The following is a 24,315-nucleotide window of genomic DNA, read 5'->3' as shown; positions in this document are numbered from 1 at the left end:
CAGCCATTGACACTTTATTTTGTCTCGTTTTGCTCTTCCCCCTTTTGGTCAAGAAGATTTTCTCAATCCCTTGATGCTGAGTTCCAGCTCATCCTAGGATTTCTGTCCCACGTTGTCAGGGAGGTCCACACCCCTGGGAGTCATGTCCCACGTAGAGAGGGGGAGGGCAGTGAGTTTGCTTGCTTTGTCGGCCAAGAGAGAGGCCATATCTGAGCAACAAAAGAGGTTCTCTTGGGGATGACTCTTAGGCCTAATTTTAAGTAGGCTTAGCCTATCCTTTGCAGGATTAAGTTTCATATGAACAAACCCCAAGATTTAACACCCCATATCCTGCAACTAATATTAGAATGTCATAAATAGTGACTATAAAAACAGCATTCCAGAAGAGACTGACCAAGAAACACCTAGTTCCCTTGAGTCTGTAGAAGTGGGATTTATTGGTTTGTAATCACATACTAGGGAACAGGACAAAGGAACTGAAGTACTGCTGATACTTGTAGCAATCTTCTAAATATTAGGAAATAATATGAATATTTTTCACAAAACCATTTTCACACTTGAATTAGAAAAGCCACCTTCATATATGAGAGAGAGTCCAAAGTGAAAATAGTTCCCAGGTATCTGATTGCCTTCATCTCCAAGGCAGGAGAGGACAAAGTTTTTGCCTAAGAAGATTTAGGATAGGTTTTTCTGTTCCTGTCTGAGAATCAAGTTTCCCTGGTTTTAAGGCTCTTTAACTTTTTTAAAAAAATTTATGACTTCACAAAGATGTTATTAACAATGAAATGGACCTGACATGGCAAAAATCTACTTCGGAAAATATCCCAAAATTTTCCTCCTTATTCAGAAAAAAAAAGTGCTACCTGTGCAAATAGGTATTCTTACTAATTGAGACTTCTTAGAGAATTGTGGCATACCTACCAGATAAAAGTTGAACTCTTTCATTCCCCACCCTTGAGCTCAACTACTCAATACCTGGACAACAGATGGCAACACTTGTGACTTAGTGACTCCAATTGCTGCATTGACAGTTTCCACAGCTGCCAGCATCTGGCAGAAATACATCATGTCAGCCAGGGTGTGAAATGTGTCATAGAAGGACTCTATGGGCACAAATATATATTAAGGGTAAATCAACCGGAAAATCCCAACAGAATTATTTTTCACACTAGATAACTCCTTACATGAAAGGAACTTTAGGAAAAGTACAATTAATAACCAATCAAATTCAAGTAATAAACTTGGAGGGGAGTAGGCTTCTGACGTCATAAATAGTAAACTTTACTAGTCATCAAAAAGTTAACACAAACCCAGAAACAGAAATGTTTTCTCATTTCTGAAAGGTAATAAAAAAGCACACCTACCCTTCAGTTAACATATACTGGAAATCTATGTATCAGGCATAGGGAAAATTCTTTTCAGATCCATTATCTCATTTAACTTAAAGTTAAATCTGTCACATTAAATCTATGTCACATTATCATATATTGAATGCAATGTCATCTTCTAAAATCTGAAAACAGTTCAGTCATTATACAGATAGGTAGAAGTATTGTTGAATAAAATTGGGTTTCAAAAATCTTAACTGCATTTATATCTTTAGACCTAAGAACTGTTATTCTGAGACTCTACCTAAAAAATCTAAAACAAAGAAGCTTTGTAAACAAGGCTGTTTACTGAAACATTTCTATGTGTATTAAAATAGAAATAGTCTAAATGCCTAAGAATACAGGAATTTTGAGTAAACTTGATGTCCATCCATTTGATGTAATATTATATAAAAATTTAAAATGATAGCTATTGCTTATATGAAATCAGCAGATGTGGTATGAATTCTAAGTGGCCCATAAATAATATCCTTTACTCTTCATACTGATCTTCACTTGACATCCTGCATTCCTGCATTCTTCTTTGCAGTGAATGACAATTCCCTTTACCTGTGGCTTCTAGTTGGGGCAGTTCTGCCATCTTTGGGAGGCATTTGGAAATGTACAATTTGAGGGTTTCTTTTTGGTTGACACAGTGACTCAGAAGCACTACTTGTATTTAATAGACAGGGGGCTAGGAATACTAAACTTTCTGTGATATGCAGAACAAAGAAATGTCCTATCCGAAATATCAGTGGTGCCCTGGTTGTTTTAAGCCTTTATTTTCTGATTTTTCTGTAATTAACATTCATTATTTTATAATTAGAAAAAAATCTGTAATTCTTTAATAAGAAAATACTTCTTAAGCGAGCCAAAGAATTTTGAGACAAGCCCAAGAGTTTGCTGCTGTTTCCCATTTAGCATAAGTTTGGCAAGTACACACTTAAATTAAAAGGCAGGTACATGTGTGGAATTTTCCATTCACCAACATCCTTTATTCAACTGGAGAAAATTGCAAAGAACAACTTATAATGCTGGGTGCCAGGCCACAGGTCCTTACTGCATCTCTGAGGACTGACAGGGGAAAAATTAAACTAGCAACTTCATTCCAGAAGGTAGCTGGGAAGGGGCTCAGAGCCAAAACAGAAATCAGAAGTCCAGGCAGCTTTCTTTAAACATGTAACCCAGATAACTAGCACCTTTTAGAATGGATTATCTAACAGCCAGAAGGCTTGAGTGGACCACTCCACATCAATCCACCCATATTAAACAAATTAAATGTTTATGTATTTGAATGTCACTATTTTCATTTCATGGGTTGTGATAAATCCATACTAATCCCACAAAGGTCTGAGAATAACTATATCTGACTCTTTGTTTCTTTTAAGCAAATTATCTGAAACCCTCCAGTCATGTGATCCTAGGGCACCGGACATTTGGGAAGAATTTTTCACTAGCCTGCCACTACATTCCGCAGAGTTCTAAGGTGTTCAGAAGGCTAAAAAAACAACATGCATTTCTGTCTCTTTCAAATGACTCTTACTTTAACTAAAATTCAAACTGGAAAATTTGAAGCTCAAGAATAAAGGAATCTACAGTGCTTCTCTTTTTAAATAGAGTATAATTACCTGTTTTCCCATTATCCTTATATTTTCCCCCATACTTACTTTACAAAATAGAGAGAAATTCTTTTAAATGTTTAAATTATCGACATCCAAACCATATTAAAACAGGGTTTTGCCTTCCAATCTTTTTTGCATGTACTACTTTAGTCCTCCCCCCTTTATATGGGTGTGATCAAACTGTAAGAACAAATATATACATAATTTTTTAACCTCTCATAAGTATTTTTCTATGTTATAACAAACTCTTTTAAAATGCTTTATATTTGTTTTACAATATTCCACTGAGTGAAGGAACCAAACCAAACTAATCCCTCAATGAAGGACATTTAGGTAGCTTCTAATTTATTTCTCACTAATAAAATGTTATAATGTGTATCTTTTTGAAAATGCTTTTTCTGTAGTTATAAATATTTCATTAGGACATATTTCTAGAAATGAAATAACAGGGTCCAAGGATACAGACAGTAAGGTTCCTGAAACACTTTGCCAAATGATTTTTCAAGAGTTCTTATACTTAGGTACCCCTCCAGTAGCTGTGGGCATGTCTATTTTAGTGTATGTTCTCTTGAATTAGGTATCTTTTTTAACTTTGCAAATTTATCAAAGAAAAATTGTATCTTTTAATTTGCATTTCATTCATTGTTACTGAGTTAAACATTTTTCTGAATGGTAAACTAGATATATTTCCTTCTACGAAGTGTATTTATATGGCTTTTGTTTATTTATCTATTGGGTAGAGTTTTCATGTTTTTAAATTAATTTGAACAAGTTCTTTATATGTAAAGAAACCAACGCTTGCTGGTATTTGTTGCAATTTTCCAACAATCCCCCATCCTGTTAACCTTTAAAGTTGTCTTGATTGGGGTATTTTTAGATAGATAGGAATTTAGATATTTTAAGTAGTCAAATATATTGATCTTTTCCTTTATAATTTTTTCTAATATTTTTAAGTTTGGAAAGTCCTTACCTTCCACGTGAGATCTTTATAAACATCTACTTAAACATTCTATTATAAATTAGATTTTTATAAACATTTACTTATACCTTCTATTATGTGGCTCTTAAATCCTTTGGGGAAATTTATATTTATATACAGTGTGAGGAGAAGAGCTAAAGAGATTCCTTGCTTCCCATCATGTTCCCAAAGCTAACCATTTTCCTTGGAAACATTATTAGATTACCTATCCAAAAATATGGCCTTTATTGAGTCATAATTCCTCTTTTAATATATATGTAAAATAAGAGCTATTTCTGGTCCACCTAATCTGCTCTGTTGATTAGCCTATTCTTATGCTAATACTATACTATTTTAATTACTATGCTTTCATATCAAGATGAAAAAATCCTCTCCCATTACTTTTTTTCCCAAATTTTTTTGCCTCTTTATTCTTCCAAATAAAATTTCAGAACACTTGAGATCAAATTTTCAAAAATTTCCCATTGGGATTTATCTTGGCCAGAATTCTGTTAAACATATAAATTAATTTAAGAAAGACTAATGTCTTTATGATAATCTTTTCATTCTCTTTTAGAATAGCACCTTTACAATCTACTTAGGGACTCACCAACATAGCTCTAAAAGGGAGGCTGGGAGTGAGATTCCAAGACTTGTACAGCTTTGGCACTGGAAGTATCATCTCCAGTTTATTTACTATCAAATAATGATTAAGGGATCCCAGTCTAATATGTGCCCCTGTGTAGACTTGGGCTATTTCTCTGAACATCTCTAAGCCTGTTTACTTACCTGTTAAACGGAAAGAATATCCAGTCTGCTTGTTTCACGAGGCCAGGGGAGATAAGAGATATGAAAGTACAATGAAAAGCATGAAGTGCTACACAAATGTGGGGGTGGGGGGGATTATTAATACCAAAGGCAGAGACAGTGCTACCTTTGGCAAATAGTGGGGCAAACTACCAGGGAAAACTAACCCTGAAATTTCTTACTTGCCTTTTCCCAAGATAAAGAATCGCACATTCAAGTTAACAAAGATCCAGGAGAATCCCAAGAACTGTACAAAATTATACATGAACAGGTATCCTTTCTTCAAGCTTGCAAGAGCTGAAAAGCAAAGAAAGGCAGTAAGCTATTAAAAGCAACAGTCACAGAGAGGGAGGGGTTTGGAGACACATCTGGATGACTTCATCCCTCTTTCCTACTTGGGTGCCCTAAACTCCCACACAAATACCAGACCTGAGTTTTCACCAGCCTGAGCATCTAGTCCATAGAGAAGTAGATATGGGAAAATTATGACAAACACTGCATTCGTGGCTGTGGTTTAGGCAGTCTTTCCCTTCACCACCTTGAGGGCTAAGCATATAGACATTAACAAACTCAAGAAGAAGAAAAAGAAAAGTTCCAGCAAAGAATGACTGGCCATCTTAGGAGGCACTACAAAAGGGAAATAAAGCATCCTCAGCCACTGCTCTTGTCATCTTCACACAATCCACAGTTTCTCATTTGGAACTGTTTTAAGGTCATGTAGGTCTAAATAACTCAAAGTGGTAGAAACGGTAATGAAAAAAAAATTCTGTTATTTCATCATCTATTCAGTCCACCAAGCATTAACTGAACCTACAACATCCAAGGTACTGTAAGTGGCACCACTGGAACATAAAGTCAGTTAAGACATGATTTACCCTCACAGAGCTTACAATCTGAAAATGATAAAACAAGATGGAAAGTTATAGGTAATGCACTATAAAAATTTCAAGGTGAGGAAATGATGCTGGAAAAGCAAGAGTCAGGCAAGTCTGCACAGATAAGCTGGTATCTAATCTGGACTTTAAAAGATGGGTAGGATGTGGGTATAACCAAAGGAGGACAATATCAAACAGAGAGCCATGAAAACAAAGGACATTAACTTTACTTTCAGCCTACCATTCCTGAAGACACCCAATAGTAGAATTAATAGGTTAGAGCCAATCAAAGAAAGGAGTCATGGTTGAGTCAAAAGGAGTAGGTAAAGAAAGGACAGTTTTAAGAGAAAAGGTATGGAATTATATTTTGCTGCTACATATTTATCCCAAGGCTAAAGATATTCTGCCTGGACACTTGACTAATGCTCAAATAATCACATTTTATAGTGTGGTCAATTAAAAGCAGACTTAGACTAAGGAGCCAAAAAATGTCAAACCACAAGCAACATTCAAAGGAAATGTCTTCAGATAGAGTATGGTGGTGAAGGCATGTCTATACAATTAGGCTGGATTGTAAGATGTGTGAATAAAACTGTTTAAAAATGAACAGAGAGAAACAAGTGCCAGCGAAAATGTGGAGAGAGAGATATACCTATTCACTGTTGGGAGGGAAATGAGAGGTGCAGCCCCTTGGAGGGCAGTGTGGGGCTTCCACAGGAGGCTATGATCCTGAAACCCCATATGATCCTGAAACCCTGTTGCTCAGTATATACCTGGAGGAACTGAGTATGGGGACATGAATGGACATTTGCACACTGGTATTTCTGGCAGCAGTGTTCATAATTCACAATGAATGGAGGTGGCCTAAGGGTATAACGACTGAGAAATGGAGGGGGGAACTATGATGTATACATCCAATGGACTACTGAGTGGCTGCAAGAAGGAATGAAGTTGTGAGGCATGCAAATAAATGGATGAACCTTAAGAGCTATATACTGAACGAAATGTCAGAAAAAAGAAGACAGATATTATCATGCCTCAATTATATAGACTAACTATAATACAAAAATTTGATGAACTGAGTTGAGAGCAGTTACCAGGTTGGGGCTTATCATAAAGGGTCCTAGATTGTAACCTCTTACAGCAGTCACATATATTCAGGAGATGTAATTATTAATTTTAAATTCTGAGATACTGAGCCGTTTGTATATAACAGGGTCTTTGCCAGAAACTTCGTGTATTTATGTGACACCTGAGACTCAGAGTCAGAGCTCTGAAGCTATGAAAGTCAGCAGTACGCCATACAGGAACTGTTTAAAAAGTTGAAAAAGTGATCAGACATTGAGTAGAGAAATGAATGAAGCTGATCTGGATAGGACTAAGGTATATCAGAAGAGTGGGTAAAGGATTACATCATCCATATTTTAAAACTTCAATTTCTGTGTGAGACTAAAGGGAAAGATGCTTATTTGGTGCAAAATTTATACTTTGGTTAGTATATTTCCTAATTTAACTTGTATGATCAGTTTAGTTAATACCATAAGTACATGGAATCTTGACTAGGGCACGAGATTTTGCTAGTTTTTCCAGGTTAGTGTGATGCCCCAATAAATCCAAGACTGATTTGGACAGTGAATAAAGAAATATTTGCAAAGTCCCCTTGGGGGGGATGGGGAGAAAGGGAGCAACATTCAAGTTCCCCATTTGGAGAATTTCTGATACTCTAGCAAGCAGTGGGGACAACCAAATCAACAGGCCGAACTCTCAATCTTAAGGTTTGCCTGTATGAAACTTATTCCTGCAAAGGATAGGTTAAGCCTACTTAAAATTAGGCCTAAGAGTCATCCCCAGAGAACCTCTTTTGTTGCTCTAATGTGGCCTCTCTCTCTCTCTCTCTCTCTCTCTCTCTCTCTCTCTCTAAGTCAGCACAGCAAGTGAACTCACAGCCCTCTCCCTCTACGTAGAACATAACTCCCAGGGATGTAAACCTCCCTGGAAATGTGGGACAGAAATCCCAGAATGAGCCAGGACCCGACATCAAGGGACTGAGAAAACCTTCTTAACCAAAAGAGGGAAGAGAGAAATGAGAAAAAAATAAAGTGTCAGTGGCTGAGAGATTTCAAATAGAGTCCAGAGGTTATCCTGGAGGCTATTTTTACATAGTATATAGCTACCCCTTTTTTAGTTTATGGTATTTTGGAGTGGCTAGAGGGAAATACATGAAACTGTTGAGCTGTGTTCCAGTAGCCTTGTTTCTTAAAGATGATTTTATAATGACATAGCTTTTACAGTGTGACTGTATGATTGTGAAAACCTTATGTCTGATGCTCCCTTTATCTAGGGTATGGACAGATGAGTAAAAAAATATGGATAAAAAATAAATAGGGGGAACAAAGGTTAAAAGAAATTAGGTAGATGGAAATACCAGTGGTCCATGAGAGAGGGAGGGGTAAGGGGTATGATATGTATGAGTTTTTTCTTTTCTCTTTTTTATTTCTTTTTCTGGAGTGATCCAAATGTTCAAAAAAATGATCATGGTGATGAATGCACAGCTATATGATGATATTGTAAGCTACTGATGGTACACCATGTATGGAATATTTCTATGTTGTTTTATCTATAAAAATATTTTTTTAAAAAACTTCTTCAAAACTACAAAAATTTATTTTATTTTCTAATCAAGAAGAACTTCATCAGGGAATTTTAGGAATTTAGATAAAATGGTTACAGACTTTTAAAAATAAACCTAAAAACCCTTTTATGGGAATTTTAAACACATTTCTGAAGTCTATCCCTTTAAAATACCAAAACAAAGGCACTTAAATTTCAAGACAGCTTTTTTTGGTGGCTGTTATTTCTTCCTTCAATCAATCCTCTTCTCTCCTCTGCTTCACTGAAAGAATATTCCTCTAAATTAGTGATTATTCAAATATTTTTTTAAAAGCAAAAGAAACCTTATTTAGAATGCTAATACAGAAAACATAATAGAGTATGACCTGTTTCCCAAAGTACTTCTGGATACCCCAAGGATAACACAGAACATAGTTTGAAAACCATTGCTCTAAAACTTTCCCCTTACTTACTTACAGCATGCCATACGAGTGCCACTAAAACTTGGAAAAGTTCACTTTAGGACAAATGAGGAACACATTTCATTCTGCCTTTGTGATTTAGTTTCATGTAGACTAGCATGACCCTCCCACTAAAATGTAAACTCCCTGGGCACAGGTGTTATGATGGCATCACGTGGCTCTCCACTTCAAGTGCCTATTATAGTGCTTTCCATAAAGCATGAATTTAATAGGTAGCTCCTGAATTTAACCTATCCATGCCACCTAAAAGATAATATACTTACAGAGTTTCTTGTTTATAAGTGGTTGAAAAGACAGAAATAGAAATGGATTTTTTAAAGGCTATTGAATAGCAGGTCTATATGGTATCCTCTCCATCTTCAAGGCTGACAACCACACTTATCTCTGGCATAGCCCATAAGATCTTAGTTGGGAGAAATGTACCAAGCTGGAAGGAGTACAGCCTTGGACACATACAGTAATCTCCACATATCTATGCAGAACTTGGCTGCCATCCGCCATTAGGCCAATCCAGGAGACAAGTTCTTCCATTCTGCCATACCAGCCTTGGGTCCCCTCATATGACATCAGGTCCCAAGAAAAGGAAAACACTAAAGTCAAGACTTTTGTCATGAGTGTGCATAGCTCACTAATATAATACTGGACATTAGGTTCACTGGGGTGAAATCAATAGCTCTCTTGACAAATCACATTCATCCACATCCCTCACTTTGATCACAAGTTAACTATAACTATCATAGCAGCAGTGGCAACTTACTTTCAGGGGAGCCTTCACTTTCAAGTCTAAGTTTATTTAGGCGTTCTTCTTCCTAGAATTTGGACAGAAGTTTCCAAGAACATAGTTAGAATTCCCAGAAGCTTGCAAAAGTTCACATGTGCTCCGACTTTCTCAAAACCATCCCCTCCCAATGTGCTCAATGCTTCAACGGGGGGAAGTAACCTAATCCATGGTGCAGAGAGCTGACTACTATTTGGTGGACAGCACTAGCATCACAGGATGCCCATTCAGTGCTCACAGAATTAAACCAATCATCCAGCCAACTGGGAAGTCTTGGAATCTCAGAGCTAGAACAGACATCTAGAAGATGTGTCAGAGTTGTAAAGACAAAAGAGAAGTTTAAGGCAGGAAGTAAATAGATTGTTATTTTATTTTTCATCACTTCTGGATTTTTTAATATAATTTTCCAGATGCTAAAATCATGTCTTCAATATCAGTACGAACTCATATTTAGCTTAAAAGCAATATGGACGGATACATATAGAAATATTTATAGGTAATGTATATACATACGGATTAGTATACATACATCTATTCTCTTGCTCTGTCAGTTGAGAGGGCCAAGAAACAACAACTCCCCAACAGCAATGATATACATAGCACTCAGATCTTAGATTTGATAAAAAGAACAGGGCTCCTTGGAGAAATAGATGATTCTAGAGCTGGGGCAGGGAATGAGTCTAGGGCACCTTACAGTGCTAGAAAGTAAGGAAGTGCTATTTAAAAAAAAAAAACACTATAATACTGAAGGTTTGTCAAAGGGACACAAGAGCCAACTAAAAGAGTTCCCAGTGGCCAAAGCTAGAACAATTTGAGCAACAAAATAAAGTATTGGATTATAACCCAAAATAGACAATAAATATCTACGAGTCCACCTTGATATAAATAAATGGTTGGCTAAATAAATAAATGGGGGGCAGACAAATCTTCCATGCAGAAGAATTCCAAATTATGTAGATACCCACCCTAAAGAATAGGGAGTATATAACGTCCCACTCCTTAAATATGGGCTACACATACAACTTCCTTCCAAAGAGTACAGTAAGGAAAACAGGGACATTGGGGGAATGACTTTATAGTGGAGAAGCCTAGTAAACATTACCCCAGCCAGGGTATCAAGACTAATAACAACAGTGATAACTCATATTAATAATATATCCCTTGATATGATGTGACAAGAATGGCACTTTACCTCTGTGTGTTCCTCCCAAAAACTCATCACCCTCATCTAATAGTGAGAAAAACATCAGACAGATATTAATTGAGAGACAGTCTATAAAGTACCTGACAAGTGTACTTCCCTAAAATCATGTCTCCGGGTTTTTAAATGAATTGCAACTTTGCCCCCATTCTATCAGACGTTGAGAGGTATCTGAGGTGGCCCAAATAATTTGGGTTTCTCATGATTTCTGTCTTCCATAGGTGGATTGTAGAGTGCTTACTGACCTTGGCTCTGAGCTCCATTTCTGCATCAGACTCGTCTAGCCAGCGATCAAAGTCAGGGGCCAAAAACAGTGGACGCTTCTCCTGCTTAGTGAGCCGCTCCCACCACTGACTCACCTTCTTCTGTATTGTAATGTTTACCTGCCTCTGGGTCAGTTTGTAAACCGGCTAGGAGAGAAGTGAGAGAAAGTGAGACTGTCCCCTCCCATCCCGGACTCCTTCCCCTGAAACTGCACCAAGCCAGTGCTAATATGGCTACAAAGAGAAGCTGCATGGTTATGCACATTCCCCTTCCTTCTCTGGTCCTATAAGTCCTGATACAAAGAAAATGTCTAAACCAAAGTCTGGCATAGGGCAGAACTGGTAAGCAGAGCAGTATCTTTCTTTGACTCCCCCCTATGAATGACACAGGAGGAACTCAGGATAAGAAAGGCAGAGAGTTCCTGGTCAACATAGAGGGAACAAGCATGGCCCTCCTACCATTTTACACCATGCAAGGCACTACATCCAAGCACCCTCTCAAGCACACATTCTGCTTCAGAATTTTCCTCCCATAAAAATGACTGAATTCAAATAATCAATAGGCTCTAACAAAAGCAAAACCAGAACTGTAATGGATCAGTTCTACTTTTCCACAAGGGCCAGCCTAGGGAGTCTTTCCAATTAAATTCATTCTTGGGGGCTGTTCCAGTCAATACCAGCTCGTTATTCTTCTATTGACCTCTTCCCTTTTCTTCCAAAACAAGCCCCATGATAGCGTCTCTGCCCTTATAACACTGTTGATTATTAATACTTTCACCAAACAATGGAGCCCCTTGCAGAGAAAGAGATCAATAAGCTTAAGACCCCAGAGATATGAATGTAATTCCAAAAACTGAAATACACTATCTGTTGGATTCTTTCTCTTTGTGTTAGAGAAATTTCCTCACGCTTGAGGAATGGGAAAACGTAATTTCACGTTGCCAGCTTCATTCTAAAGACCAGCTGTGTCAGTCCTCCCTGATTTCTATTTTTCTCTTTTACTCCTCATAGGAAAGTTACATAAAAGTAGCCCCCTGCCATGGCTCCACCTACATCACATAACTCTTAAGCTCTCAGCTGTTGTCACACTCCTCTGCCATCACTAACAATCAGAGAATATCACAGCTGGAAGGGACCCTGGGCATCAGGAATCCTTTTAATCAAGACTTGAGGAAACTGGATCTCAAAGAAGTAAAGAGACTTGTTCAAGTTCACACTGCTAATGCATGACAGGGTCCAAATTCAACTCAGTTTCTGCAACTTTTCCCACTCCTTTGCAGCTAAAATAGAAGAACTACATAGTTTCCCTTATTTTTTTATCTTCTGCTTCCCTTCTCCCCCTTCACCAAACTACCAGTATTTATTTCCTAAATGGAAAGGGAAGTGAGAAAGGAAAGAACATACCTCTGACTTCACAAGGTCAAAGAACTCCAAGTGAAATTCATAGACGTTGTCTCCTTTGGCACCATGACCTTGAGCTGTTAAAAAAAATGTAGGTTACTGTGGCCTTGAACAGCTCAAAACCATCCAAAAGTCAGCTTGCTGCAGTTCTGTCAGAAATATGCAAATATTGTGTCCTGTTAAAACAAATGTGGCTTGTGAGTAGAGATACTCAGCAGCTAGATAAGCTGAATCCTAAACCAATGTCTGTTTCCATATGATCTTCTGATGATCAGTTGCAGAGTATTTACTTAATCTTCCAATGAAGCCTTGATGATGCCGAGTACAAATAATATGCAGGAAAAGGAATAATGAAAGGAAAGTCAAGAAGCCACTTAGATATAAATTTAGTTTTCACATTTACCTTGACTCCAGAATAAAAATCAGGTGGCTATATTATCTTGGATGCCATTAGTGAAGGCAAGTTGCAGAAACCTTGATTTTCTCAAAGAAACCTCTGAATCTAAAACCTTCCAATCAGGGCCAAAGAATGAAAGGAGAAGCTGACTTCTCCTCTGGCACAACTCAAATGGAAGAAAAAGACAAAGAAAAGTTTTCTCAGTTCATCCTTAAGAGAGGATAGATGGAACTGAGAGGAAAGTCCCTGGGTTTCCCATTGCTCCATCCCTGTTACTTGAGATGGTTCATGACTCCAAATTAAGCAGGTGTCATGGACCCAGCAGCTGCTGCTAGCATCCTTTCCCCTCTAACTCTCTGATTCACCTGTCATCTGGTTCCCTCCTGGGATTCTCCTTCCTCATCTGGCCATATGTGATATGACCTACCTAATATTTTCTACAGGTAGCTATTATTTTCCAAGACTGTAATTTCCTTAAAGTAGGATAGTCTATAAGCCCTAAGTGGCAAGGTACCATTTTATCACTTTTACTTTCCTTCAAATGTATATACACCAACACCACCCAAAAAAAAAAAAAAAAAAAAAACCTGAGCTGCTACCACCACTACTCTAATCTTGAAAAGTAGATACAAAAGCCTAAATGTGCTTTTCATGCAAGTGTACTAGGGTAAAAGGAATCTCATGTAAAGCAGAAAGTCTTCAATTTCCCATAACCCAGTCACTTACTAATGACATTTCAAGTAACTGCAACAAAAAGTGAGCACAGAATTTCTCCAACCCCACAGGGTGACAATGAATCCAGACCTACCCTCTTAGGCAGGGCAATAAATTTGCTGATGAATCAGAGGATGTCAGCACTGAAAAGGCCTTTTAAATCATCTAGAGTGCAATATTTCTCAAACAGGTCTACAACTGTACTATCAGGAGGCCACACAGTCTAGTTAAGAATATTTCTATTTTGTGTTTTCATTATCTTTTTTTTTTAAAAAAAAGAAGCATATTCTGAATCATCTACTAGATGGTCATCAACTAGATGGCACGTCACGTTCTGCCACACAAGTCAAATAGTCATGTTTGCATGTGTATTCACGGCTGCAGTGGAGCCCAAAATCACTTAAATGGACCATATTTAATTCTTAATAACATGTTTCTTAATCTGGGGTCCATGGAATCTTAAGGATCACGAGGATATATTCTCAAGTATCCACAGGCCCTCAAGTTTGAGAAACACAGATATAACTCAACACTCTCATTGTATAGGTCCAGATAACTCAATAACTTGTCCAAAGTAGCCGCAGAGTTGGAATTAAAGGACAACTCTCCTGGATTCTAGCTCAGGATTCTTTTTCACTACATCACTTGCCTCTCTAAGGGTGAAAGAGGGTTTCAAACAAATTCTTTAAGTTTTTTAATAATATATTTCAATCATACATTTCAAAACAATCTCTTTTACACCAAGAGTATCAAGGAGGTGAGCATCAAGAAAAAAAAATTGACAAAAATAAAAGGAAATCACAACAATGCCTCCTTAATTTGTAGAGAGCTGGGAGGATATGGCTAGATACTGACCTTTGAAATGGAGAACATTTTCAGTGATGCTGATGGCAGGATTCTGTGAAAAGAGACCAAGGATGTCAGAAGAGCATTTTAATGAGAGGAAAAATGAAATTAAAACCAAGGGCTTCTTTCCCCCCTCCCTCCTACCCTGTGCCTCCCCCAGAGCATACATTTAGTCAGTTAACCTTCACCTCTCTCTCTGCTTGCTGTATCCATCTGAGATGGTTGGCTCCTACAAGAAGGACAATGGTAAATGTAGCAAGGTCCTATGTGAGACATTATGGGGGAATACACAGAGCTCTAAGACTCAGTCCCTAAGTTCTGGAAGCAGAGAACCTAGTAAAACAAATGAGTCATTTCTAAAGAGAAGATATGCTCAAAACCCAAAGAGCAGTAAAAAGCAGTAAGTGTTATAGAAGTTAAATAGGAAGTGAATTCAATGGGAATAAAATGGTTGGAGAAAGCTTCACCAAAAAGCAAGAGCTGTACTGCAACATAAAGAATAAATAAATTCCAGCAGGTAGAGGGAGGGGATGAGGATTACAGGTGACCGAATGAAAATGAAACACACTGTGCCTGTGGTTCTAACTTAGCCTCAGGCTCCAAAATCTCTTAACTTCGTACCAAACCTAAACTAGAAGAGATAAAAATTCTCCAAACTGCTCATTTATTCCTAGAATGCCTTTAGTAGCACAAATAAAAGTGAAAATACTTTTTTTTTTCAGGGGATGAAACACTTACTCCCCTGCTCAAAGTTAACTAATCAAGAGGGAGCATGTTCTCAGTGTACTAACAGGCTCATGTATTTTCTCCTAAAGACTCAGCATTCTTATGCTCCATCATTCTTCAAAGGAAATCAATAAAATACAGAGAAGATTGGAGAAGGGATATTCTAAGGGGCAGTGGGAGATTACATGCTCTATTTATAGCCAAGAGAGTTAGGGAAAACAGGAGAATGATGCCTCTGTGGCAGAAGTATCTGAGCCAAGTGTTATGGTAAGACCCACCCCAGCTGAGTACAGACTTCAACTAAAAAGCTCTGTGGCAGGAGAAGGGAGTTAGGGAACTTCACCAGAAAAGGCTGCATTACTAGTGAGAAAACTATATTACTACTAAGGAAAACAGGTTTTTCTGCTTTGTGTATGTGTATGTGGTAACATATACACAAATATAACATTTCCCATTTTAACCACTTTCAAGTGTGTAATTCAGTGGTATTAATTACATCCTCAATGTTGTGCTACCATGACCACCATCCATTACCAAAATTTTTCATCACGCCAAACACAAACTCTATACCATTAAGCACTGACTCTCCATTCCCCATTCCCAGCTCCATACTTGATACACTGTAATCTATTTTTTGACTCTATGAACTTACATATTATAGCTATTTCATATAGGTGAGCTCGTAAAAACATTTGTTCTTTTGTATCTGGCTTATTTTACTCAACATGGTATCTTCAAGGTTCATCCATATTGTAGCATGTAACAGAACCCCATTACTTTTTATGGCTGAATAATATTACATTGTATGTATATATAACATTTTGTTTATTCATTCATCTATTGACTGACACCTGAGTTGCTTCCACCTATTGGCTATCATGAATAATGCTGCCGTGAATACTGGTATACAAATATCTGTTCAATGGTTTCAATTCTTTGGGGTATTTATCTAGAAGTGGTATTGCCAGATCATACAGTATTTCTACACTTAACTTGTAGAGAAATGACCAAACTGTTTTCCACAATGGCTATACCCTATACATGACCAGCAGCAATGAACAAAGGTTCCAATTTCTCCACATCTGTGCCAACACCTGTTATTTTTTGCTTTTTAAATAATAGCCATTCTCATAAGTGTGAAGAGGTATATCATTGTGAAAAGTATCTCAATCATGCATAAAATACAGGATTCCCATATACCACCCCACCACCAACACCTTAAATTGATGTGGAACATTTGTTACAACTGATGACAGCACATTTTTATAATTGTACTATTAATTAAAAACTTAGGGTTCACTGTTTGTGTTGTATAGGTCCATGGATTTTTAAAAAATTTTTTATTCTGTTACAATATATACAACCTAACATTTCCCTATTTAATCATAGTCAGATATGTATTTCAGCACTATTAAATACATTCACAAAGTTATGCTAAGATCATCACCATTCATAGCCAAAACATTTCCATCATTTCAGAAAGGAACCTTGTATGTTTTAAGCCCTATTCCATCCCCTTTAACCTATATTCTAGATTCTGACTCTCTGAGTTTGCTTATTCTAATTGTTTCAAATCAGTGAGATCATTCAATATTTGTCCATGTGTATCTGACTTATTTCACTTAACATGATGTCTTCAAGGTTCATCAATGCTGTTGCATGTATTAGAACTCTTCCTGAGTAATGTATATACCATATTTTATTTATCCACTTGTCAGCTGGTGGACACCTGGGTTGCTTCACATCTTTTTGCAATTATGAACAACACTGCTATGAACATCAGTGTGCAAATATCTGTTTGTGTACCTGCTCTCAATTCTTTGGGGTATATATAGCTAGTAGGATTACTGGGTCATATGGTAATTCTATACTTAGCTTTCTGAGGACCTGCTAAACTGTCTTCCACAGAGGCTGCACCATTTTATATTGCCACCAGTAATGAATGACAGTGTTCCTATTTCTCAGCATCCTCTCCAACACTTGCTATTTTCCCTTTTTTTAATAGCAGTCATTCCAATGGGTGTAAAATGGTACCTCATCGTGGTTTTGAGTTGCATTTCCCTGATGGCTAACAATGCTGAGCATATTTTCATGTGCTTTCTGGCCATTTGTATATCTTCCTTGGAGAGATGTCTGTTCAAGTCTTTCACCCATTTTTATTGGGTTGTCTTTTTCTTGTTAAGCTGAAGGATCTCTTTATATATTCTTGATATTAATCCTTTACTGGATATGCAGTTTCCAAATATTTTCTCCCATCATGTAGGTCATGGTTTTACTTCCATGATAAAGTCCTTTAAGGAACAAAAGTTTTACATTTTGATGGGGTCCTAGTTATCTATTCTTTCTTTTGTTTGCTTGTTCTTTGGATATACGGTTTAAGAAAACATTGCCTAACACAAGGTCCTGAAGATGCTTCCCTATGTTTTCTTCTAGGAATTTGATGATTCCTTCTCTTATATTTAGGTTTTTTATTCCACTTTGAGTTGATTTTTTTAAATATGGTGTGAGGTAAGTCCACCTTCATTCTTTTGCAAATGGAGATCCAATTTTCCTAGTACCATCTGTTGAAAATACTATTCTTTCCCAAGTGAGTGTTCTTTTCCCCTTTGTCAAAAATCAGTTGGCCGTAAAAGTGAGGGTTGATTTCTGAGCTCTCAATTGATTCCACTGGTCTGTTTGTCTCCTGGTACCAGTATGTTAACTCCTCTTTCCACCTCCTCACCTCTAACAACAGAATTAAAAGCTTCCTCCGTACACCTTTAATATAACACTTATCACACTGTTCTATACTTATGGTTTATTGGTTTTCTGCCCCTTGGACTTGTACTGCTTAATGGCAGGGTCTATGTCTTATTCACCTCTGAATTCTCAATGTCTCAATAACTGTTTATTGAACTGACCTTTAGTCAACCCACACCATTTTCATCATCTATGATAGAATCACAAAGAGTTCAATGAACTATCTTCTTCCTAACTCTTGAGCAAGAATTTCTATTCTCATTCAAATCATCTGTATTTATTCGTGTGTGGATGTGATTAGTATGTGTGCAGAAAAGAGTTTACACAACCGGCCTAAGGCTACTATCTCTAAAAGGGCCTGGCCTCCAAGATCTGCCCTTAGTGGCATCTGAGAACTTGGCTTTCCTCTATTCCCTATCCAAAAGGTAGTTCACCGTGCCTAGATTATGCCTACAATACAATTTATGGTGAACACGAGCTTTCCTTCCAGAATCTGGAATCCTGGTACAGGCTAGAAAAAGGGTTGTATGCTGGTTTGAAACTGTTCTTCTAATCCAATTTTGTGGGTGCAGACTAATTGTGGGCAGGACCTCTAAACTAGGTTGTTTCCATGGAGATGTAACTCTGCCCATTCAATAGCTCAGCACAGACACTTGGAGATGCTGAGAGAGCCATTTGAAACCAAAAGCCCGGAGAGAAGGAAAGCAGACATCGCCATGTGCTTTCCTATGTGACAGAGAAACCCGAGACTCGATTGGCCTTTCTTAAGTGAAGGTATGTTTTTGGTGCCTTAATTTGGACATTTTTATGGCCTTAGAATTGTAATGTGTAACTTAATAAATACCCTTTATAAAAGCCAATCCATTTCTAGCATATTGCATTCCGGAAGCTTTAGCAAACTGTAACAGGGTGCCTACGTCCAGCCCCAATAAAAAAATGTGTACTGAATCTTTAATGGGCTTCCCTGAGCAGAAACATTATATATACATTGCTGTATTCCTCATTGCTGGAAAAATGTTACCTGTATTAATTAATCAGTATTGTTATGTTTTCAATTTATTATACAGTTGGGTCCTTTGATTCAGTTTGTATTTAATTTCAGGATTTGCTTTTTTATGGAATTTTATTTTTGAATATGTAACACATTCACATTGTTCAAAGTCAAACTTTATTAAAAAAAAATGTTCTCAGAAGTCTGTACTCCCAAACCCATCCCCTCTACCAAGTTCCTACCCACCACCCATAGGTAACCATTTTCATTAGTTTCCGGCTTTATCTTTCCACTGTATGTATATGTATATGTATTGTATGTATAGCAAAAATAAGCACATTCATTCAAATATTCTTATTTCCTCTTCTTGCATAAAAAGTAACATGATAAATACTCATGTACCTTTGTTTTTTTCACCTAAATCAATTCTTAAGTGCAATTCAAACCACAAATTGTATTGTAGTTCATACAGATCTTACTTATTCTTTTTGATACACAAGTGGGTAAATGTACTAGTACTCATCCTCTTTTTTTCAACTGAGATGAAATTCACATAACAAAATTGTCCAATTTAAAATGAACAACTCAGTAACATTTAGTACATTTATAATATTGAACAACCAGCCCTCCATCCAGTTTCAAAACATTTCATCCCCTCAAACAAGCGCCCTGCATGTATTAAACAGTTAATCCTATTCCCCTGGTTATTTCTGTCTCTATGGATTTAACTATTCTGGATATTCCGTATCAATGTAATCAAACAGCATGTGACTTTTGTGTCCAGCTTCTTTCACTTCGCATGCTTTTAAGGTTCATCTATGTTGTAGTATTAGTATTTTCTTCCTTTTTATGACCAAATAATACTGTATGTATGGATATATTACGATTTAGTTATTCATTAATCTATTGATGGCATATTCTCTTTTTAATCCCCTTTGTGGATCCAAATTCTACTTATACTTAGAATCATAGTTCAAGGCTGACATCCTTTAGAAAGAAGCCCTCCATATTTCTTTCAATAACACCATTTAAAGACTGTATGAAGAACTATGAATCTTGATTCTTGTCTGAAAACCTTTTGTTGACATTTTCTAATAAGCTAAAGAGGCATCAAAACTTATAGAATAGGTGTAAATGACTTGAAAAAATTCCAGAGGTAACAGCAGAGCACTCTTTCAGAAATGCTGCATTACTAGTGCTCTTAATGACACTATGTGGAAAAACATGGACTTTTTAAAAAAGTTTTAAAAAGTGATTCAGAAGAATGGATTCTGAAATATGAAAATGTTTTAGGAATACCTTAACCAATTTATTTTACTTATACTTTCATATTTATGTGTATAGACAGGTGATAAGTATGATTGTTTAATATTTTGTATTGATATATATTATACATTCACATATCATATAATCATCCAAATGTATATATGATTTTTTTGGGGGGGGGGGTACATGGTGTGGAAATCAAACCTGGGTCTCTCGCATGGAAGGCATGGAAGGCAGGCATTCTAACCACTGAACTACCCAGGCACCCTGTATATATGATTTCTTAACTGTTTTGAAAAAGGACAAAAAGCAACTCCTAACACTCAAAACTGATCTAACATTCACAGCTAGACCATACCATTACTACAAGCTGCTCTGATGCTCAGAGCCAAGCCGTTTTGCTCTCCTGTTAAACACAAACCAATCTCATAGCATATCAACCTCAGACAAGGTTACTCTGAGACCACAGTGATGAAATGAAATAAAACAGGGTGCACAAGTGGTTCAGTGAGTGGTAGAATGTTCGCCTTCCAAGTGGGAGACCCAAGTTCGATTTCCCGACCATGCACCACCCCCCCCCAAAAAAATCAAGGCCACTTTATAATTTTGTCTAAGCACATATCACTATAACACCCACAAAAATACCCAATCATATACTTGTCCCTGTTTTCTGACAGCATCCAATCTAGATTACATCGTCCCTCAATCACCCAGCCAAAGCCCAAACCCTATAATCGATTTTTTTTCACTTCCTCTTACTCAGACAGCCCATGGTTCCCTATGTGGCAACAAGTAACAAACCCAACTACAGGTGCATGCTTTGTGGTCTTTAACTAGAAGGCAGTGACAATTTAAATAAGTCTAAAAGAGTTATTTCAGTAAGTATAAAACATATGTGCGAAGTTATAAGAAGGCATTTATCAAAAAAAAAGTATTTGTCAGTTTAATTTAATTTGTGGTATGTAAAATAATGGTGCATCTTAAAATCAATGAAGTCTGAGATATCATGAAATTCTTCAGGCAGACTACTACCCTGAGCTCTACAGTTGTGTCCTTAAATGACTACTTCACATTTCTACATGGAAACTGTTTAACAAGTGTCTCAAACTAAAATAAAGGGGACTCTTGATTTTGGCCCCTAAATCTCTTCTCCTGTCCTACTCATTTTAGTAAATTTTACTGTCAATTACCCTGTGCTTAAGTAAAAAATCTAAGAATATTAATCTTTCCTTTCTCTCCCTTTGCCTCTTGCATCCCTCAAGTCCTGAGGATACTCTCCAATATACCTCAAGTGTGTCCACAGTGCTCCATCTCCACTACCATCCCTAGACCAAGCTACCCTGTCTTTTACCCATACTACTACAAAAACCTCCTAAATGGCTTTCCAGATTTCACGTTGTCCCTCTACAATCCATACAGCAGCCAGAATAATCTTTTAAAAACATGAATCCTATGATGTCACTCATCTACTTAAAACTCTTCAATAGGTTCCTATTACCATGGCAACAAAGCCCTACTTGACCTACATCTGGCAAACCCCTCCAATCTCTCCTTCTTTCAATTTATGCCTCAAATACTACACTGCAAACATACTAATATCTTTTCGTCCCTGGAACCCAAGCATTTGCCTGCCCCTAAGCCTGTGCACTTGTTGCAATGTTCTTCCCCCACCCCCGCTCTCTGCATAACTGATTTTATCCTTCAACTCTCACTTAGCTCAAATATCATTTCCCTGATCACCCTCTCTAAAATAGCAGCTACCAATTATTCTCTATTTTATCACACCCTCTTTATTTCCCTCATAGTACTTATCTCAGTAATTATTTTGTTTAATTATTAACTAATCTGTTGTCTGTCTTCCTCAGACAATATGTGTTCTCATCACCGAAAATATGATGTTGTTCTCCACTGAATCCCTAAAACCTAGCACTGTGCCTGGCCCATTGTGGGCGCTCAAGAGTTTCTAAATTATTTAATTAGCACTTTATGAGTGTTTCTGTACTGTAGCTCCAAACTGCTTAAGACTTGCTTAATTTTTATTATGAAATATCTCAAGCAATTAGCCATACAGAGAAAAATATAACAAACACCCTTGCACCTATCATGCATTAACATTTTGCCATATTTGTTAAGAAATAAAACAGATTTGGATATAGTTTTACAACTACTCAATCCCATTGTTCTCTCTCCTTCAAACATTTTCCATCCTTACAGGCCACTGCTAAATTAAAATTAGTTTTATCATTCCCAGTCTATTTCTTTATTCACTTACAACATATTGGATATTCATAACAATATACAGTATGGTTTTACAGATCACATATGGTTTCATACTGCATATATTCTTCAGCATGCTTTTTATTTGATATATTTTCTAAGCTTTATCTCCAGAGATATCCAGGTCATTCTGTTTCATTCCTTTTTAACTGTTTTACAGACTACCACTGTATAAATTAGATCACAATTTATCTACTTTCCTGTTGATGAACATTTGGTTGTTTTTAGTTTTTTGCTGCAATGAACCTTGTGTCTTCTTGTGCACACTGTAAAAGCTTTCCTAAGAAGCAAAACTTCTAAGGCATAAGGATATGACAACTTCAGCTTGACTAGTTAGCGTCAAGCTGTTCTCCAAATCAGTTGTACCAATTTTTACTCCAACCAACTGCATTTAAAATTTCCCATTCCTGGACATCCTCATCAACAGCTGGTAATGTCAGACCTTCCCAATCTAATAGATGGAAACAGTATCCTATCATTTTAATTTGCATGCTCCTGATTACAATTGAGGTTAAGCATCTTTTCAGGTTTATTGACTATTCTTGTTTCCTTTTACTCAGAACTGTTTATGTTCTCTATCCCTTTTTCTATTGGGTAATATGTCTTTTTTTTAATTATTGTAGGTATTCTTTATATAATGAAAATGCTAATTATTTGTCAGTAATATGTGCTGCAATTATCTTCCACAAGCTTGTCTTCAGATTTGTCGGTCTTTTTCTTTAGGTGCTTTGTACGTCTTATTTAAAACATTCTCCCCATCCCACTACCATATAAACAGTTTCCTACATTTTGTTTTACTTTTGCTTTTTGCGTTGAGGTCATTAACCCACATGGAACTGATTTTTGTGTATGGCATAAGGTAGGGAGATTGCATTTTTGCCATTTGGCAAAATCTTTTTGCCATTTGGATAGCCAGTTGTCTCAATGCAATTTCCTAAATGGTTCATCCTTTACCCCATTAATTTGTAAGGGCACCTCTGTCATATACTAAATTTTCATATACAGATAGCTCTGATAATAGACTTTATTCTGTTCTACTGCTCCTCTAATTTTTAATATTGCAATAATAATTCCTTATGCCTGACCAGCCCATTAGAATTTACAAAGCACTGTCGAATCTATTATCCATTCAAACTTCAAAAACAGTTAATTAGGTGCTATTACTCACATATATTTATACAACAAGACTGAGATTCATAAAGGTTAAGTGAATTATCTTATTGCATGTGGAAGATCAAAGATCCAATCTCATCTCTTCAGTTAATATTCTTTCCACCAGGCCTTCTGGTAAGTAAGGGCAAGAACTGTACATTTCAAACAGTTCCCAAACAGAGCTATGCACTTTGTTCACATGCAATTAAAACAAAAACTTAACCGCTAAAAAGAGGGCTGGGAAGGTCAAAGGTGATGGGGGTATTATACATAGAAGATAGGATTTAACAAATGAATATCAATGCTGAATCATTAAATTGATATCTCTTTTAGTCTCCAGTATTTTAGAGCAACCAGAAGTAAAAACATAAAACAGTGAAATTGTAACCCATGTCAAAGTCTGAAATATGTTCTACAACTAACTGTGCTTGGAAATTTATAGCTTTTTTATATCTGTTATTGTTCACAAAAAAAGAAAGAAAAAAAAGTCGATTGTGATGATAAAAAAGTATTTAAGCCCCCTAGCCTCCTAATTCTGGAGCAGCTAGAAGGAAAAATCTGAGAGGATTGTATGGTAGCCCATGACAAACTCTGGGATCTATCCTGTAACCACTTTTTGAAAAGTACTTTGAAAACTATTGCTTTTTATTTCTTTGCTTTATACATATGTTATACTACACAATAAAAAAGGTTAAAAAAAGAAACAAAAAACCTAGCTAAACAAACATATACTTTAACAACTATGGTTGTTAACACAAACCTGTCCAACACACTTACCAGAAAGTAAACTCGATCTGAAAGACATCAATTCAACCCCAGCTGGCTTCTTCCTACCACTTACCT

The 24,315-nt window shown here is 36.8% G+C and overlaps 1 protein-coding gene across 1 annotated transcript in view; it reads right to left on the bottom strand.

The window, feature by feature from the left end:
* HACD3 (3-hydroxyacyl-CoA dehydratase 3) overlaps nt 1–24,315 on the bottom strand; it is a 41,961-nt gene that overhangs the window by 13,516 nt on the left and 4,130 nt on the right. Inside the window, exons 2-7 of the mRNA XM_077128266.1 lie at nt 14,331–14,373; nt 12,368–12,441; nt 10,946–11,110; nt 9,479–9,530; nt 4,941–5,051; nt 976–1,103 (exon numbers count right to left, since the gene is read on the bottom strand). Of these exons, the coding sequence (XP_076984381.1) occupies nt 976–1,103; nt 4,941–5,051; nt 9,479–9,530; nt 10,946–11,110; nt 12,368–12,441; nt 14,331–14,373 (573 nt within the window). The remainder of the gene's footprint in view (nt 1–975; nt 1,104–4,940; nt 5,052–9,478; nt 9,531–10,945; nt 11,111–12,367; nt 12,442–14,330; nt 14,374–24,315) is intronic.

The sequence above is a fragment of the Tamandua tetradactyla genome, chromosome 14 (genome assembly GCF_023851605.1).
Source record: "Tamandua tetradactyla isolate mTamTet1 chromosome 14, mTamTet1.pri, whole genome shotgun sequence".
Classification (NCBI taxonomy): domain Eukaryota; kingdom Metazoa; phylum Chordata; class Mammalia; order Pilosa; family Myrmecophagidae; genus Tamandua; species Tamandua tetradactyla.
Note: the sequence above shows the minus strand (reverse complement) of the source record. Positions and strands in the feature narration are given on the sequence as shown.